The sequence below is a fragment of the Crocuta crocuta genome, unplaced genomic scaffold, assembly GCF_008692635.1.
Source record: "Crocuta crocuta isolate KB4526 unplaced genomic scaffold, BGI_CrCroc_1.0 scaffold111, whole genome shotgun sequence".
In the NCBI taxonomy this organism is placed as follows: Eukaryota; Metazoa; Chordata; class Mammalia; order Carnivora; family Hyaenidae; genus Crocuta; species Crocuta crocuta.
The window spans coordinates 2,238,129-2,258,570 of NW_027527611.1; the positions used below are offsets into that span (position 1 = coordinate 2,238,129).

Consider the following 20,442-nt stretch of genomic DNA (forward strand, 5'->3'; position numbering starts at 1 on the left):
CACTGCCCCTCGGCTACATCTTCCTGTGACTCAAATCTCTGCCTCCAGGAAGGACTCCAGATGAAGCAATGACCCTTGACTGCCCTGTAGGTATATCCATAACAAGTATTACATCAGTGGCTAGTCACCACTGTTTGAAGGGTTTGTGTTATCCTAACTCTAGGCTGAGCCCAAACCCAGGTATCCAGGGCTACACAGGACAAGAGACCTTAGTCCCACCTTGAAACTGTTAGATTTGCAGTCAGCATCTTTGAGGGGAACCAACCACCAATGGTTATCCCTAAAGAGACAAGGACACAAGATTTAAGTTCCATCTTTATCTTTCGTGGGCTCTCCATAAACCTCCTTCTGTTTCATTTATAACCAGTCCTCTCAGCGTCATTCCTTGGGGCCTAATCAAGCAATCCCAGACTGTGGTCTACGCAGCACTCCTTCACATACTTATAAATGATCACATGTCCTTTGACCCTATCTTCACGATAAACAGCCCCAGTCACAGGCACGTCACCTCATGTTTGTGTCACGTCCACCTGCACATTCAGGAAGACTCTTCCAGGTGGAACGTATGGGCAAGTGCCTACTCTTGCCTTTCTATTTATCTGCCACACTCACTAACCATATCCATATTTCCCATAAGAAACCTGGCCTTGTATACAGGTACAGAAGCACCGTGTCACAGGATGAATGTAACTGTAGAACTGAAGGCTGGAGAAAGGAGGCTTCCCTGGGCCAGGGGGAAGACACATGGTCCCTGGTCACAGGGAGGAAGGACGGGATGGACAACGCATCGCGGGGTGGGGGGGCAGGTGGGGTGCCCCCAGTGCAGAACCTCTGGGTATAAGCTGCTCTGACATCTCAGCGAAGGTGCTGCAGACTGTGTGCAAGAACACGTTTCTAACAGAAGGCGAAAGGGGAAAAAAGAATTCATTTTAAAAACGTGGGAGGAGAAAACATGGAAATGAGGCTCTACCTTTGATGATTGACAAAGTGTATACGTGTATATGTGGTGTATATGTGTGTTATGAGTGTGGTGTGTGTGTGTGTGTGTGTGTGTGTGTGTGCGTGCACGCGCGCATGCATGTTGGGGAGCCCTCCCTCTCAGTCTGGGCAGCTTTCCCACGTCAGCGCTGCCACCGTCACTAGTTCATCAGGTCTCCTGCCCCCCAAAAGTGCCGCTGTCAGAGTCGCTGCTGTCCAGCTGTTGAGAAGCTGTGAGTTTGCTCCACTAGTGCTTCTTTACAGGCCAGCAAACATTAGCGGGGGACAGACCGCAAATATTCTCACCACAGGGATATTTTCAATGGAGGCTAAAGAGGGGGGCGGCAGTAAAGCAGGGTGCACCTTCTGCTGGACTCTACTGAAGGTGCGGTAAGACCTCAGAGGACCTCACTGCTGGTTGACACGCTTCTGACAAGTAGCCCAAGTGGCTGTACAGGGACCTTTAAATATCAGAACTCAAGGTGAGGTTCATAGTGTGTTTGGGAAAGGCTTAATGAAAAGTTCATAATAAATTGTAGAAAACAATTAAATTCTGCTCAAATTCATTGACATTTGGTCCAGGAAATGTGTTAGCAGTATCACTAAATGCATGAGATACAGCCCTAAGAGTTTAGTGTCCCCAGAATCCAGTAATTCAATGACAGTAACGTTCTGATCACGACCTACTCTAGAGATGAAATGTCCGAGTTCCTGGTAAGAAATCCTCCCCAGAACACACACCACCTGCCTGTGTCTGTCTGACATGCAGCTACAGTTAGGACCCCTGGGAGTAAGATCAACTCACTTCACAACACCGGTCTAAATGGCACTCCCATCAAGTTCGTCTTCACTTAAACCATCAGTAAAGGTGTTGACACTGATTCAGCTCATGAAATAGGTCCCTAGGTCGACTCAGCATTGGTTAGCCCTGACTTTGCCCTGACCTGGTGCGGAGTGTCACTTTAGCACCCACACGCACCCACCCATTAGAGTCGGCACACAGCTCTGTGTGGCCGGCATTCATAGCAACTCTTTTTTTTTTTTAATATTTTTATTTATTTCTAGGAGAGAGAGAGAGAAACAGCGTGAGCAGGGGAGGGTCAGAGAGAGAGGGAGATACAGACTCTGAAACAGGCTCCAGGCTCTGAGCTGGCAGTCAGCACAGAGCCCGACGCGGGGCTCGAACCCACGAACCGCGAGATCATGACCTAAGCGAAAGTCGGACGCTTAACCGACTAAGCCACCCAGGCGCCCATAGCAACTCTTAAGAGAGGAGCTAATGAGGACCCAGAGTCTTGGAGAAAACTGGCCATACTGGTAATTGGCAAATCTGAGATTGAACCTCAGTAGCCTGGAGACAGAATCTGGGTTCTTATTAGCTACATTTGCCCCCTCTGATCAGTTTACTATTAATAAGGACTCAGTAATTATTAGCTACTTGCTGCCTTTGCCCTGAATCCTTTACACATGATAGCTCAGTGTAGCAGTATCTCCTTAGTGTTCTCAGAATAGCCCTTCAGACCCTTGGTTCTTACACATGCAAAACCACACGTCAGCCTCTGTGGGACACTCAGCCTTGATTACGGTATGGTTTCATCTTCCCCTGAGATTCTCCAGACTTTTGCATGTTCAAACATTTCTGGGTTTGTAGTGCAGGGAGTCAGGTGGTGCGATCATGATCAATAATGAAAGTGATCACTTAATGTATCTGCCAGACTGGAGTCATCTTGTAGTTGAAAGTGGATGCTGTGAATAATCGTGCTAGGAACATGGGTGTGAATCGGGGACACACAGTTCCCCCAGCTTCAACCACCGAAGACCTAGACTCTACACTTCTCTAATTTTCAGAAAGACTCCACATGTCCCACAGAGTCAGCATGTATATGGAGCTCGTGATGCCAGCAAGTCATGAGTAAATGGAAAAACAGGGAGCTAGGCCTTCTGTGGACGCGAGCGTCCTCAGTTTTCATTGCACGTGACTGTGTGGCTGATGGCATTGGCCAAGACCACTCCCGCTTTGCAACAGGTGTCCAGTAACTTCCATGTGGCTCTCGTGGTTGATGCACACGAAGGGGCGGGCGGGCAGCCCACGCACTCGACTGGCCTTCCCCTGGGACTCTGTCTATCTACTGCACGGTTTTGGAATCCACTCTAAATGCTCTTTGATTTCAGGGGCGTAAGAGGAGGAACATTAAGCCTCTTAGACGGTTGGCCTATCTAACGCTAAGCAGACAGCGCTGTCCCCAGTAAAAATGAAGACTGAAGCTTTAGTCATGGTGAAGCAAAGGATAATCTGAAGACGTGAAATAATATCTGCTTTTTGTTTCCCCCCAGTGATCTCATGTGGAAGTCTCTCCTTTCCGCCGAATGGCAACAAGATCGGCACGCTCACAGTTTATGGGGCCACAGCTATATTCACATGCAACACCGGCTACACATTGGTAGGGTCTCACGTCAGAGAATGCTTAGCAAATGGACTCTGGAGCGGCTCCGAAACACGATGTCTGGGTAAGTCCATCCACCTTCTGCTACTTCTTTAATTCCGACAAGCCTGACAAATAGACTGTGGTGGGGAAAGCATAACACTTCTTGCTCTGAATGTTCCAGCAGAGATAGCAAACCCTACCTGAGCACTCAGGGCCACGCTTCACACGATGACTTCTTCTTGAAGTACCGAGAGGGATTGATTTTTTAATCTGGCCGATAAATGAAAGTCACACATTGCCTTGAGTGACTTAGAAAGCATTTTATACAGTGCTGAGGGTATCATCGCATGTAATGCCATCATTGTGGGACACACAAAAATGATATTCTAAAATGTTACATACTTCCTCTTTAAAGGAAATTTTAAATTGTGTCAGTAAGTGGAAGTGACTAAGATCCATCAGCAGAAGTACAACGAATTATTTCGAGAAGAATGTGTGCACAATGATGTTCTTCCTTCGCTTAAAGATTAAATTTTTCTGCATGATGATTTTAAAAAATGGAGTTGAAAACGTTTTTCATTGAAGTAATCGAGTGAATAAACATTAGAAATTGTTGAATTGGCAGCTTCAAGCACAGGTTTATGATGCTCCTGTCGGTCTCCAAGTAATCTTTAACATGTGTTAACTGCTTCTGTCCTTTTGACCGCTTGGTGGGGTCGCAATAATTTTGTAATCACTCGAAAGCTATAGAAGCTGGAAGGTTTAAGCCTCTGACTCTCCATGGGCTGGAAATCACTTCAGGAATGAGGCCAGGACCATTAAATTTAGAATAACAAAAATCTGTTCTTTTTACTTGATATAATTTGAAGAAATGCTCAGAAGAATTTGGGGGAAAAGAGAAAGAGAGAGAAGAGAGACAGAGAATGAATCTAAACTAGTAATTCCAGAGAAAATCAACCAGCAAAGGAGTTTCTCACTTTTATCCATGAAAGGACTCCTGCCTTCTTTCTTTCTTTATGGTTTTCATTTGAGAGAGAGAGAATGAGCAGGGGGAGGGGCAGAGGGAAAGATAGAGAATCTTGAGCAGGCTCTGTGCTTAGCACAGAGCTCTATGTGGGGCTCGATCTCACGACTGTGAGATCATAGACTAAGCTGAAGTCAAGAGTCAGATGCTCAACCGACTGAGCCACCCAGGTGCCCTTGACACCTGCTTCCTTTAAATTACTGTCATACCTATATGGAAGCTGCTAGCAAACTGTATGTGTGTAAATACATAGATCGTTGCAGACTGTGGTCAGTATGGCTTTCAGTAAACTGTGCAACTTCCTTGGATGTGTGTAGTATTTTGTGTTGAGAGTTGCTAGTGCTTCTGAGATTCTCTCTGCCTTCCTAAGTGTTATTATAAAATGTCTGGCCATTGAGTACCACTCTCCTTAAGGCAGCCCTCCTTTGGAGTAGGTCTTCTCTGTTACCTGGAGTGGCACTTGGCGCTATGAAGGGAACCAGGTGGTCTAAGAAATGTACATCTCTGCTATAATTTGATAATGGAAAGCAGTGACAATTTACATTTGAAGTAGAAAGAACATAGTGTATAGTTGTCTGGGCCAATGTGCCCCAAAGTATGGCTTAGGTACAATGCAGTAGTTCTTAGAAGCTTTTGGGGGAGGGAGTGTTCTGAAGGAATTGAAACTGAAAAGAAAGAGGAATAAAAACATCTGGACAATAATATACAAAACATTAGTGTAGTAGGAGCTTGCTCTAGAATCCAAGGAATGAATAAATTGGAAGAGGCAGAGAATATTAACGACAGTGAGAAAAATATTAGATATGACATATTGCCACATATGTTTATAAAACGAGTAAAGAATGGGTAATAAACTTAGTGTAAATATTTCAAAAGTCCATAAATATAGTTGCACAAATACCACTAAGACTTGAAAGTTTAACTCATAAAACAGAAATACCTTGGAGATACTGTGGGTTTGGTTCTAAAACAACACAACAAAGCAAATATTGCAATAAAGTGAGTCAAATGAATTTTGTGGTTTCCCAGTGCACATAAAAGTTATGTTTACACTATATTGTAGTCTGATAAGTGTGCAATAGCATTGTGTGTAAAAACAAATAATGTACAGTTGACCCTTGAACTACACGGCACTTAGGGGCACTGACTCCAACATGCTGTCGAAAATCTACAGACAACTTTGACTCCCTAAAAACTGAACCTCTAATAGCTTCTTGTTGACCAAAAGCCTTACTGATAACATATAAAATTAACACATATTTTGTATGTTATGTGTAGTACATACCGTATTCTTACAATAAAGTAAGCTAGAGAAAATATTAAGGGAAACCAGGATGGCTGAGTCGGTTAATCGTCCAACTCTTAATATCAGCTCATATCATGATCTCATGGTTGTGAAATTAAGCCCCACATTGGGCTCCATACTTAGTGTGAAGCCTGCTTGGAATTCTCTCTCGCCCTCTCTCTGCCCCTCCCCTTTCTCTCTAAATAAATAAATAAGCATTTAAAAAAAAAAAAACAAAATGCTATTACGAAAATCATAAGGAACAGGAAATGCATTTACAGTACTGAATTGTATTTCTTGAAAACAACTCCTGTGTATGTGGACCCACACAGTTCAAACCTGTGTTGTTCAAGGGTCAGATGGACATGCCTTAATTTAAAAATACTTTATTGCTCAAGATTGTTAACCATGATCCGAGCTTTCAGCTACTCATAACCTTTTGGCTGGTGGAGGGTCCTGCCTCAGTTTTGGTGGTCACTGACTGATCAGGGTGGGCGTAGCTGAAGGCTGGGGTGGCCGTGGCAGTCTCCTAAGCTAAGGCAGCGTTGAAGTTTGCCACCTAGATGGACTCTTCCTTTCGTGAACAACTTCTCTGCAGCATGAGGGGCAGTTCGACAGCATTCTGCCTGCAGTAGAGCTTGCTCCAGCTTCGGAGCCGTCCTCACAAGCCTGATGCTGCTTTCTCAAACCCGTTTACGTCATGTTCTCAGTCCTCTGTGGTCATTTCAACGGTCTTCACGGCATCTGCACCAGGAGCAGATTCTGTCTCAGGAAATCCCTTTCTTTGCTCATCCACATGAAGCAACTCCTCATCTGTTCAAGTTTGATCTCGAGAGCATAGTGATTCAATCCCATCATCAAGCCTCACTTCTGATTCTTGTTCTCTGGTTCCTTCCAGAGCATCTGCCTCTACTTCCAACACGAAGTCTTGAATCCCTCAGAGTCATCCATGAGGGCTGGGGTCCACTTGTTCCAAGCTCCTGTTTGTGTTGATATTCTGAGCTCTTCCCATGAGTTGTGGATGTTCTTAACGGCATCTCGAATGGTGAATCCTTTCTGGAAGGTTTTCAAGTTACTTTGCCCAGACCCATGAGAGGAATCACCATCTATGACATCTGTAGCCTTATGAAATTCATTTCTTCAATAATAAGACTTGAAAGTTGAAATGATTCCTTGATCCTTGGGCTGCAGAATGGTTGCTGTGTTTGCAGGCGTGAAAACCACATTAACCCCACTGTGCGTCTCCATCAGAGCTCTCGGGTGACCAGGTGCATTGTCAGTGAGCAGCAGTGTTTTAAGAGGAATCTTCTTTTTTTCTCTCAATAATAAGTAGATCTCAATGGTGAGTTTACAGTAGTCAGTAAACCATATTGTAAACAGATGTACTGTCATCAGGCTCTGTTGTTCTCTTCACAGAGCACAGGCAGAGTAGATTTAGCAGGATTCTGAAGGGCCCTAGGATTTTCAGGACAGTACATGGGCGTTGGCTTCCACTTCAAGTTGCATGAGCCCCTCACAAGAGAGTCAGTTTGTCCTTTGAAGCTCTGAAGCCAGGCATGGACTTCTCTCTGGCAGTGAAAGTCCTAGCTGGCATCTTCTTCCAACAGAAGGCTGTTTGGTCTACACTGAAAATCTGTTGCCTAGTGTAGCCACCTTCCTGGATGACCTCAGCTAGATTTTCCTTCTGGAGAACTTGCTGCAGCTTTCGCATCAGCACTTGATGGTTCACCTCGCTTTCATGTTATGGAGACAGCTTCTTTCCTTAATCTCACCAGCCAGCCTCTGCTGGCCTCAGACTTTTCTTCTACAGCTTCCTCATCTGCCCCAGCTTTGTAGAATTAAGTGAGTTCAGGCTTTGTTCTGGATTAAGCTTTGGCTTAAGGGAATGTTGAGGCCGGTTTGATCTGTCTAGACTACTCAGACTTTCTCCTTGTCCGCAATAAGGATATCTCACTTTATTGTTATTTGTATGCTCATTGAAGTAGCATTCTTAATTTTCTTTAAGGATTTTTCTTTTGCATTCACAACTTAGCCAGCTGTTTGGTTCAAGGGACCTAACTTTTGGCCCATCAAGGCTTTCAACATGCCTTTCTCCTTAAGTCTATTCATTTCTAGATTTTGAATTAAAATGAGCTATGTGTGGCTCTTTCACTTGAAAACTTAGAGGTCTTTGCAGGGTTATTAACTAACCTAATTTTGATACTGTCATGTCTCAGGGAATAGGAAGGCCAGAGGAGGAGAGAGATGGAGGAGTGTCTGGTCGGTAGAGCAGTCACAACACACGCGACATTCATCAGTCAAGTTCACTGTCTCATATGTACGTGGTTTGTGGTGCCACAAACTGAGTTACAATGTAACAGCAGAGATCACTGATCACAGAGCACCATCACACAAATAATCATAACAAAAAGGTTTGAAATATTATAAGAATTACCAAAATGTGACATGGAGACGGGAAGTGAGCATACACTGTTGGAAAAATGGCATGAGTCTACCTGCTCTGTGCAAGGTTGTCAGAAACCTTCACTTGATAAAAATACGGTATCTGCACAATAAAATGAGGTACGCGTGTGCATGGAGTGCGAAAGGTGTCTCTTCTCCTGAATAATAGATCACTTATGTCCAGATTACGTAGTATAACCCGGTAAGAACATATGTCTGTGGGACCCATAGAGACGAGGCCGAGGCTGGGGTGGGGGAAGGAGGGAGACAGGAGAACAGAGGTAAAGTCAGCGCTAGAGAAAATTCTGAACAGGTCAGACTGATAAAGGGAATAGAGGCTCCAACCCTAACTGTAGCACAGATATTTGATGAAGTAAATAATGGATGCCACCATAGCCTGAAAGTCACCCAGATGCCTTACTTGGATACAATAATTTGAATAATGTTATTTATCGATAATGAAAAATGTACAAGACACTTTTCAGTTTTATTGACTTTTCCTTAGAATGCTTGGGAAGTATTTATCACTCCCGTTCATAGCTAAGAAATAACTTAGATCAATGAGGAATTCGTCCCATGTTGTAAAATCAATAGTATAACAAACAGAACTGAAACCTAGGTGGTTTGAGCATGGAACACTGACTCCTTAACATTAGGGTATGCAACTAATGTATCCGAGCAAATTTTGTGTTGTTTTGCCAGTAATTCTATTTCTCAAAAGAAGCTATAATAAGAGTGCTCAGTGTGCGCTGTGCTAATTCTGACCAGTAAGGTGGAGCTGGTTGGTTAACTGGAAGTCAGATGAGCCTGGCTGTAAGACGGCTGCTCAACCCAAGGCGTGTGACTCAAAAGGAGGTTAGTGCCTCTGTCGTCACACGTGGCTAATCTTGTCCTTCATTTTGCGCTGCTCCCAGACCTCTTGTTTACCTGTCTTGCCGATATTTTCCTTCGATTTCTTGTCCTCTGAATTGTTCCTTTGTCCGTTTCATGGTTATGGATCTCCAGAAAATCTGGATTTTTACCCAGCTGCGTGACCTTGGGTGACTTTCAGGTCCTCCTGGACCCTATGAGGGTAAGCTGGACAGCAATGGAGGGAAAGTGACTGACAATGGAGGCAGTCAGTGAGAATATTTTTTTTTTAAAAATCAAGGCAAATAATTGATAAAATCCCGGCTTCGACTTTAAAAGAGACATCCCCTTTTAAACAAAACAAAACAACCCCCAAACTTCTGACTTTGAGAAACCACCCCAATGAGGAGAAAATGGAAAATTACCCGAAGAAACAGAGGCAGTTACATGAGAATGTCTACAAGAAACTCAACTTGCAAGCAAAACGATGACCCTACAATGTATAAAGGGAATTAAATAGAGGTGAAGGTCATGCCGTGAAGGACAGATTCCCCAGAAGCAGGGCACAACAAAAAGATTCAGGACCATGAAAATCTAAGGACCATGTAGGCTTTAGGTTTGAAATAAGAACTTAATTCACTCATTGTGGTTGGTACTGAAATAGTGAGTGGGTGGCCCAAGTAAAGCCTCAGCCTCAGCCGCCGCCTCCTTCTGTCTTCTGCGTCCGAATCGTTCTGGTCTGCAAAGGTTAGAACCTGCTTTTGTATCAGAAACCAGAACCCCAGGAGAGAGAAGGAGTCTGTCAAAGAGAACTTGAGAGTTTCAGTGGAGTGGCTGAGGGGACCCCGGAGGAGGTTCCCAAGCCACCGCCAGTACCCCTGTCAGTGGCACGTTATTGAAAGGAGGTACTGTAGGATTCAAGAAGTGTCTGGTGTGATTTTTCGGAAAGAAGCAACCCGTCAGAAACTGTGGATCTGTTAATTTGGTGATATATAGAGCTGATAATCAACTCAATTACTTGGAAGACTTTGGTGATGCGTGTCCATGAAGAAGACATAGAGTTTCACAAAATAACAAGCATGTCCGGATTCATCTTCGTCTGACCTTGCTTTTAGGTGGGTGTTTAGAAATACTTTTTAGAAGTGGTGCTCCTGAATTTTGGCAAGATGTAGATCATGATTTTCGGTTATGACTCTTCCAGCCACGAAAGCGTAAGGGCTCTGTGCTGTCTTTTGACAGTTGTCAAAGGGGCTCTCCACAGTGATGTCGATCATTGGGCTGATGTGACTAGAAAGCAGATTTCCAGTTGTGTGGTTCTCTCCCTCATTCTAGACCACTCCATGACTTCTGTTCACTTCTTGGGCGGAGACATGATGATGCTAGCTAAAAGAGCAAGAGTAAATATTTGACGACAGATTCAGAATCTCATCAATTTCAATCATAGACAAACCACATGAAAATCATGGAATTCATGGAAAACTTCCCTCCAAGTGAAAAATGAAATACCTTCCAATGCACATGAGGAGGAGAAAATTAGGAAATCCTAGCACGCATGGAAAGATTTGGTGTTTTCAATAACAGAAGGCTCCTGTATACAGAGGTCGCCCTGTGGCTGATGATGCCCAGGCTTCATGAACAGGACCCACCTCATTCTCGGGCTAGGAAGTCCACATCCACGGTGATGACTTTGCTGCCGTGAAATAGTTTAAGTGGACGGTGTGGAACTGGCATGAACCTGTGGTAAAGGATCTAGTAAACCTGATAGTTGAAGAATGTTTGGAAAGCCTGTGATCATCACTTTGACTGAGAGCAAAGTTAGGAAGCAAATAATAGCTATTTTCAAATGTTTAAAATGGTATGAAGTGAGAGATGGAATGAACCCATTTTGGTAAACTGTTTCACATCACAAGCATCAGTCCTGATGGATGAATAGTGCCAAACATGAAGACACGTATTGAGATCTCTAAGTTTTAATCAGATGGGGACGGGGGGGAGAAAAGAAAGAAACAAAAGTAAAATGAATTAAATACATCTACCAAAGGCAGGAGCCAGGGCTGCTCATGACATTAGTGATGTGTAGTTTCATTCATTCGTTTGGAACAGCAGACACTGCGCAGAAAAATAGTTTTCAGACTGTGTAAGAAATTCCTTGCCTTTGTTTATTCTTTGACATGTTAGATCTGCCCCAAAATGCAAAGACCAGTTCACGCAGAAGGCAGCTGCCTACTTGGTAAGCTTTTACGTAGGATTGCTTTAGACTTCGAGCCTCATTGACTCCGTGCCCCAGATGCTTTTCCTTGTAATGCGAAATACTTGGACGAATGCATTTTTCCAAGTCTCTGAGGCATCTTGTTGTTTTTTAATGGTTACTGAAAAATAAATACTTGGGCCCAAGACGTTGCTTCTGTTTCCTGCGGCGCATGGATCCCATTTCCAGCTGTAGCACGATGGCTATTTCCAGCGGTTTCCAGCAGGAAAGCCCGTGCCAGATTCCTGTGACGATCACTGTGGCAGACACAGCTGAGCGTGTGGATGGGCAGCACTGTCACACGGGGTCCGCATCTGCAGGGGAGCTGTGTTTAAGGAGATGAAGGGTGGTCTTCGCCAAACAGTCTGGCACCGATTCCACTCTGTGTTGGAGCTCGCTGGTCTGAATCCTACACCAGAACCTTGGAGGCAGGATGCATCGAGGGAAGCCAGACACCTCCCTGTGCCGACATCACTTAGCCTACCTCCAGGCAAAGGGGCTCTGTCTGTGTACACCAGAGGATCTTTTTATAAGGTTTTGCCTGCACTTAATCAATGCTGTCATTCTCACCTTACTGCTGGGGTCTCCCAGCGCTCTGCGAATCACCAAGGACTTGTAATTACCATCTGTGCTGTGCGATGCCGCACATCTCCCTGGGCTGGGGAATTGCGTGCTGGGAATACTGACCCCACATCTACTCATCAGGAACCTTCTAGTCCACTGGGGAAGTTTGATGATCCCCATGGTCCCCCTTAGTTATTTGCTTCTGTCTATCTTCCCTGTGGCAGTTTCCACTGAGCCCAGCAGAGAGCACGCGGTGTAGATGAGATGACACAGTACACTTGTAATCCACGCTCCTGCTGTAGAGACCGACATTAATCTCTTGATAACATTTATATCTTTTAGACTTTTTCACACGTAATAACACATCGTCTCCCCCACTTGGCCACCTCTCTAATGCGTGGTATTCGAGATGTCAGTGATAGATCGAGATGCTTCTCACACAAAGAACATGATCTTTTTTTATTAGATTAGTATTCGAAATAAGGTTGCCTTTGCTATACTATAATGGCCTGTGAAGAGATGAATTCTTTTGTACATATAAGATCACCCTGACATTCATATGGCTAAAACAGCTAGATGACATGACTCAAAACAATACTGTGAGGTCATTTTCTTTCATAGTTCTTAGAGAATAAAATTGGAACATATTCTGCAAACGCCTGGTGTTTTATGATAGATCCATGTAAAAAAAATTTAATAGTCAATCATGGCAACGCTTGTATTACAGCAAAAGATGGTGTCAGAGCAGAAAGTTTATGCCCCCACCCCTCATCTCTGGCACAGAACCTTCCGTCTAAAATTTAGGCTGTATGATATGGGGGGAGGGAAAATATTTGGAAACAGCCAGTGCTAATCTTCACATTTTACGTATGCATCATCCGTGGCTGGGAGGTAAATGTCACAAAATGCTCCCCAGCCACAAGCGCTTCTGTCTCTATTTCTGAATATTATCTAACGATATTCATTTGGTTCCTCAGGAAATATGGCATAGGATGTAAAGGTTAATAGGATGCAGTTCTTCTTTTTTCAGGAATTTATAATCAGAGGAATAAATAAGATAAATACCAAGTACCTTTAATAAAAAGGTGAGATTAATGAATGGCAGAAGAGAGAAAGCTGGGGTGGGAGCGAGGCCGGTGGCGGAAGGGCCATGGCGGAAGCCATTTTGAGGGATCACGGAAATCTCCACAAGCAGAAATGGAGAGAGTTCACCCGAGAAACTAAGATTGGAGCAGTACAGGAAGTGGCCTAGGTGGTACGGAAGCTTGGCTTACCCGCACAGAGCCTGTCCTGGGGGAGTGCCCTTGGTAGTCACAGGAAATGAGGGCCTGTGCTAAAGTGTCATCGTGCTCGTGGAAAAGAAGCCACCTGCTTGTTCAGACACCTCCTCTGGTTCAGGCACGGGCTCGAGGCTGGTGTGTGAAGCAACACGCTGCTCTCAGAATTCACTCTGCTAGTAGAGACGAACAGTGACAAAAATTAGGTCTCTATTTGCTGAATTTACAACACAACAAAGCAGCAAAAATATCTACAAGTCTGGGTACTGTTTTTTGGGTTTTTTTTTTTAGTTTATTGTTTTTGAGAGAGAAAGAGAGACAGAGAGAGAGCATGCACACAGACAGGGAAGGGTAAAGAAGGACCTACGTGCAAAGTGATAGAGTGATTATTTGGGGAACTATACAAAAAGGGGCACGTGAAGGATTTCTGAAAGCCCCAGAGACTACTCAGATCCTGAAAATTTTATTTATATTAAGTATGGCTTAAAATAATTCTCTTGACACTAAGAAGTGTCTAAAAGATTTGAGACAAATATATTTTGTGGCAAAGATTGGGCCCTCCTTAGATGTACTGATGCAAAAAGTGTCATGTTCCTCAGACAAGCAGATACCTACAGGTCCTCGGGAAAATTCCTTTGTTGTCCGTGGGACCACAGCTTCTCTGACTTAGGCAAAGTTGCTGAGCAGTGCCCCTAGAAATCCCACCTGTGGAAGATAAAAGTCTCCTCTCTCCATATTCAGATGCGTTCCTTTAATATGTAGGATCTGAAGATTTGAATGCATCCAATGGTGTTTAATGCCAACGTGTTTTCTCTGCATGTCAGTGGATCTGAGCCGTCTGACATTTTGTGACTGTTTGTTAATACTCAAGAAGATTTTGTCAATCGCCTTTGGAATCCATTGCCAAATAACCTTGCCTTTAGCCCAAAGCCACCGTTATTGCCCAGAATGGGAAGAATGAAACAAATTGCATTTCTAATTCTCACACAGGCACTGGGCACTTACAATGATTATTATTTTATTTTCAGCAATAAGTATGTATAATCGCAAAGCAAATAAGAAGGCTGAATATTTGGTTTATAGATTTTCTAAAAATGTATAAATGTATTCAGCTTTAATCCCCAGGTCAATATTAGTATTTGTACAGATACAAACTAACATAGTGAAAAGGTAACCTTACAGTAGTGGACTCTTGGCTGGGGGGATTGTGTGTGTGTGTGTGTGTGTGTGTGTGTGTGAATATGACCTTATGATAGGAGAGAGATCCAGTTACACAGTTCCCTTTAATGTTGCTGATTCCACACCAAGGAATGCAGGGCTCTGTCGGGGTCCATATAGCACGTGCTATGACATGGGAGATAGGGTGGCCAACATCTGTACTGGTATCTATAGAATACGTAAAAAAATGAAACTTATTTACATTTCCAAAACACAAAATTCCTTTCTAAAATTCTACATATATACATAATTGTAGAACACTCTAACATGCATTACTCGAAAGTACATTAAAACCTTGGATCCTGAATAACTTGTTCTGTGAGTGTTCTGCAAGAGCAAACATTTCTAATAAATGTTAACTTGATAAACGAGTGATGTCTTGCAGTGTGAGTCATATGTGATGCTGAACGTCACATGATCAGGAGCAACGGTTCTTGAAATTCGCTTTGATATACGAGTGCTTTGGATGACAAATGTGTTTCTGGAACAACTTAGGCTCGGAAACCAAGGTGTTATTGTTTCTTGAAGTTGGAAGTCTTCAGCGTTTGCATGTGTTGGGATAGTAAAGTAAGTCCGCCAGCTGGCGTCTGACGCTCTGGGTCAGGCCCTCGGAAAAGTCACCAGTGGAAACAGGCATATTTTCCAAAGGTTGTGGGCTGCACGCCTCATTACAGGACGAGAAACAAATAGAGAAACACCGTAGGAATCTACTCTGGACATCACTCACATCCTACATGTGGAGAAGGTTCTGCTCTAAAACAGAGATTTGCTTTCTGGAGAATATTCCAGAAAGCATGGATAGAATCCTTACCAATGCTGGAGGAATCCAGGTCACTCGAGAACACGTTTTCAGAATATTCACTCTACCAGAAACAAGCTCCTGTGTCCTCTCAGAAATGTTAGACACCACCTGCTGAGACGTGGGATATATAGATGGATCTAGAAAGAGCTGCTTGGAGGAGACTGTGTGTCTCCAAGTCCTGCGGTCGTGGGTAAAGCCTGCATCGCTGACCTGCCTGGTGTCCGTGTGCTGGCTGTGTGGTGCTGCCCTCCCTGCTGACCCCCAAGACCACACACAGAAGGCTGGGCTCCGTGGGGAGCATGGCCACCTCCCAACCCCTCCGATCGCACCTCTGGCACATTTGCAGGGAACCCTTATCTACCTCCCTACCCATCTCTGTTTTACATTTCTCTGGCAGATTTTATCCCTCCCAACCCAACTTTAGAGAAAGATTGTCAAAAGAAATTCTCTTTTTTTTATTCGGGGCATTCTAAGTGCAATGTAGTAACAGTTTATAAATGAAAACAGTAATACAGCCGTCATTATATATAGACTAGCATAAACTAGAAGTTGGTTATTCTCAAAGCTTGTAGCATAAAGCAGTTACTCGGCAAAGGAGGTGATACACCAGATGTTATGACCTGGCTATTTCCACTGCAGCACAAATGAAACCTCAGTTTTTCTGGAAATTCCCAGAGTCCTTGTCATTCATAGGCCAAGGTGAGTGATACTCATGTCCTATATAGCATGTGCAACACAGAGAACCACCTGCCCAGCAGTGGGCAGCACCTGCTCTGACCTTGAATTCCTAATTCAGCTACTGATCCGAAACCAATTCTAAGAGTTGGTGAATTTCCCACACCACAGTCCTACCGATTCCACATGTGAAGAAAAGGTAGAAGAAGTAAAGTTCTGGAACCATGAAAGAAATAGAATTGGTAATTCATGTGTATTTGAAGTGAAAGGAAATTTGGCAATTCCTTTAGGAGATATTCCTATACCAGTCTATCTGGCTACAGAATTAAAAATCACGTGGAATTACAGTTTTTACCATTCTGCCTGGTTCCTGAGCCCTTTCCCAGTCTGTGCTCTTGGGCTCAGCTCGGTGGCAGAGTACTAAATTCACAGGTCGGACTGACACAGAAATAAAGCAGCCCACGTGCTTATGGCTCCCAAATTTTCTTCCCACACTTTCCTGAAAGCATTTCCAGCTGGTATTTCTTAACAACTGACTTCCTGATGTGATTCTATCGGTCACAGAATTGCCTGTAGAGAACGGTGAGTGATCTGTATTTAAGCGGAAGCCAAATGTTAACNATAAATAAAAATATAAAATAAAAAAAAAAAAAAAAAAAAAAACAAAGGGGCAAACAAAATAACAAAAACTGTGAGATCTAAGACCTAGATTAATTAATTAATTAATCTAATTAAACCACACGTTTTAATCAGTTGATATTTTGCTCTGAATTTTTTTTCTTTTTATGTTGTAGTTAATAGATTTTCTTATCCTTCGTTATCACTTATACTTTACGGACTTGTAGTAGTGAAATGCATCCAAATCGTGGAAGACGCATGAAGCAAAGAACAATATGTACAGTTATAAGCAGAGGGAAGTGGATACCCTTCCATTAAAGGGATAATTTAGTCCTATAATTTCATAGTCTTCATACTGTAACAGAGACTAAAAAATAAATAAAATTCTTCATGTCAGCCACTAGGCTGCCTTTTGATCACCTTTACCTGGCTAATGAATACACATCCTTCAGGCCTTAAATGTTGCCTTTTCAGGGTCTCTGATTTCCTCTATTGGAGGCATGTCCTGCCTTGCTACCCGATCCCAGTACATGCACACACCTTCAGGCCCTTCCGAATTCGACCTCCCATCGCGTTTTCACTCTCTGTGGTTGGATCTTATTTTCTGTGTGATCCCTGCTCCAAGAACATTGCTGGCCAGTAGGAAATCATCATTAAATTATTGTCACCTAGCAGGATTTGGATATACTTTGAAAATGGAAATGACCTCACTGTCCACTGTCACAAGTATTTAGTGAGTGACTAATACATTTTAGCCACTGGACAGAAGCATGAAGATAGTTACGAAGCATTCTATGGCAGATATAAAGAAATACTTCCTACATAGTATATCTAACACAAAATGCAGCTACGTCAAGGATAAAGAAACTCACAAAAGATATAGCACAATATTATCATGAAGTCATAGAATCTTACATTTGGAAGAGACTCCCGTGTACATTGAGCTCAAATTCTACCTGACATACCTCCCCCCCCCATGATATTTTTACATAATGTCAAATGTAAAAATATTTTCTGGTTAAATGTTCTAAGCAAAATCGTGTGAATATTCTATATTTGTTAATGGCTTATAATTGGTTTAAGATTTTGAGTTTTTAAAAACATTTTAACACACGGGCTGGAAAGTCGAGTGAAAATCAGATCAGTACGCCTTAGCTTCCAATCAGGAAGTTGCACGGTCTGCATATATTCAAATTAGGAGGCAGAAGTAGCAAGAGTGCTATGAACTCTTCCCATCAGGCCCTGAGCCGATGGAAGTGCTCTGGAAGGACCTTCTCTCTGTTCTTTCAGTATTGAAAGCCAGTTCCTCGGAGAACTGAAAGAACCACAGGTCAGGGGAGAGGCTCTGTTAGGAACTGTCATTTCCACGTGTGGCTGCCAAGTTTTCCCTTCGATAACGAAAGTACACAGACCATTAAGAGTACCTTCTGGACCATTAAGAGCACCTCTGTGCCAGGCTTTCAAAAGATCATGTAGACTGAAACGTGCTCTTCCTAAAAACTCCAGTGGAAAGAAAATGCTTGTTAAGGCGTCAAAGTGAGACTAGCAGGGGTGTTTGTCGAAATCAAGGATGAGGCCGAGCAGATCCTGTAGATGATGAAGGCTTTCCATCGGCACACACCCCCTTAAGCACCCCACTTGCCATGCCCCCAAATCGTGGACTGGTGGCAGGCTTCATAAATAACCCCCAGAGTACTTGGCGTAATTCTAGAATAACAACCAGCAGTTAGGTGGCCCACATTCTTGTTGAAGATTGGATTGTGTTGTTTTGAGACTCATTTCTAGAAAGTAGATCTTTTAATGGTCCCCTCAAAAGTGGCTGGGCTCTCTGTGGGATCTCGGGACCACACCCGGGTGCTGCCCCTCCGTCTGGCTCTTGTACTCGCCCTTGTCACTGGGATCGGGAAATGGCTCATTTCCCCCCTAACGGGACACACTGTGCGTGTGGTGGCCTCTGGATTGGGGGAGGGCCTGTGGAGCCAAGGCCAGTGCTCTGCGAAAATATCCACGGCTTCAGAGGCTCATTCCTCAACCCGAGGACCACGTCCTTCCTCCTCTGAGTTCTCTGCGTGCATCAAGGCTCCGTTTGGGGGAGGTGATCTGGCCTCTTGCCAGAACCGACTTAATTGATCAGGCTGAATGGGAAAAAAAAAAAAAAAAAACTGTCAAGGTGACAAAGAATCAACCAAATCTAGCGTGAGTTTGTTGGCCCGACTTCTTATAAACGTTGTTGAACCAGGGATACCCAGCCATCAGTTGGGTTTGTTCCCTCTGCGCTGCAGAGTCACTTGTTGCTAATACACTTAGTCCAAAACCCGGGAGAACACAGTGCTGCTAAATGCTGTCGGAAGTAGAAATATAGATTATTATTTTAAATTCTTCTGGAATGATGAAGTTAGCTCCAATTGTTGCCTGGCAGTGATCTGGCAACTTTCTCAACCTGGTAGGTAGCCTGCTGTGTGTAAACCTTTGACAACTGTGTGCTCTGTTTGGGGAATAAATGAACAGGGTGGGGGCCGACATCAAAACACTCTGCATGGGGGTGCCAGGGTGGCTCAGTCAGTTACACGTCGGACTCGCAATTTTGGGTAAGGTCAGGATCTCGTGTTCATGGGATCGAGCCCCGAGTCGGGACCCAAGCTGAGCGTGGAGCCTGCTTGGATCTCTCTCTCTCTCCAACTCTCTCTCTCGCTCTCAATTTCTCTCTCTCTCTCAATCTCTCTCTTTCTGATCCTCCCCCCCCCAAAAAATAAATAATTAAACATTAAAAAAGTACTCTGCATGTACTCCAGCCTGTCGCTCCCTCACAATGTAAGCTTTGGGGTTTGGATGGATCCTTTAGGAACTGGTGGTGGACGCCTTTTTCTTCATATGTATCCCAAACCCACATGTAACATGGATCCTTGGAATGTCAGGCACTCCTAATGCTTCCTATTTTGTTGATTAGCTATTTTTTGCATAGGAGAGGAAGGGAGAGGTGAGGAGGGAAGGAGTAGAGGGGGAAGGAGATTGGAACAGAAGGGAAGGGAAGGTGCATGCAGAGCAGGACACTCACACCAAGCCCCCCTCCACCACCCCCTTCCAAGTTTCCTCTGTGCCACATGGCACCTTATGGCTCTTGGGGGAAAAATGTTCAAGGACACTTGCTGATGATGGGAAGGCAGTCGTGTTTGGTACCGTCATGATAGGTGTGGGGTCACAGCAATGGGATCTTTCAGTGGGGGGGGGGAGCTCAAGTCTGCATGCTGCATGGGGAGTGGGGGTCACAGTCACGCGGGGTGGGGGTCCCGGGCGGGAAATCCCCACGAGGGCACAGCAGGGTACTGGGGGCTCTGGCTGACCGGACCTAGCAGGATGGGGCTGAAGGCAGGCCAGGCGGACCGACCTCCCCCGGGGGTGGGGGACAGTGAGAGCCCCCCAGACAGTGGAGGGTGGGGGCTTCCCACTGACTTTGTTGAGTTTTTGCTGAAAGTGGATTTTACAGGAAGGGGCATGGATGGGCCTGTGGGAAGGCTCGGGACCGGGCAGAGGTTCAGTCAAGCCAAGAATTTCGTCACACCGCTCCAGCCTTCTGCTGAGTGTCCCCTACTCCTTCTCCACAGACGCCCCCTATCACTGAAGCCTGTGGGACACCACGTTTGCCGGCTAATTACCTTCTGACATTTCAGATTCCTTCCAGCCTCTGCTTTTCACCTCCCCTTCAGTGTGAATGTCCATCCTGGCTGCATCTTCCTGCCTTTTCTTTTCTGGCTTCACACACTTCTCACGGCCAAGCTCAGTCGCCTTGCGCTCAGCTAACATCCGTCATCTTGCTTCTCCTAAATCTGCTCTGTCTCCAGGACATCCCTCCCCTGAATACTAGGCTCTTTCGACTGGCTGTAGGCCAGTTCCACCTACATGCCGGTTCAGACCTAAGCAAATGTACATGTGTGAAACTGAACATATTTTCTGGGGCGCCTGGGTGGCTCAGTCCATTAAAACATCCAACTGTTGATTTTGGCTCAGGTCACGATCTCACGGTTCATGATTTCAGCCC

At 44.4% G+C, this 20,442-nt stretch overlaps 1 protein-coding gene across 1 annotated transcript in view; it reads left to right on the top strand.

Moving 5' to 3' along the window:
* The window catches only part of CSMD1 (CUB and Sushi multiple domains 1), a 1,564,948-nt gene that overhangs the window by 1,487,858 nt on the left and 56,648 nt on the right, over positions 1–20,442 (top strand). The window contains exon 51 of the mRNA XM_077771883.1: positions 3,313–3,486. Within this exon, the coding sequence (XP_077628009.1) occupies positions 3,313–3,486 (174 nt within the window). The remainder of the gene's footprint in view (positions 1–3,312; positions 3,487–20,442) is intronic.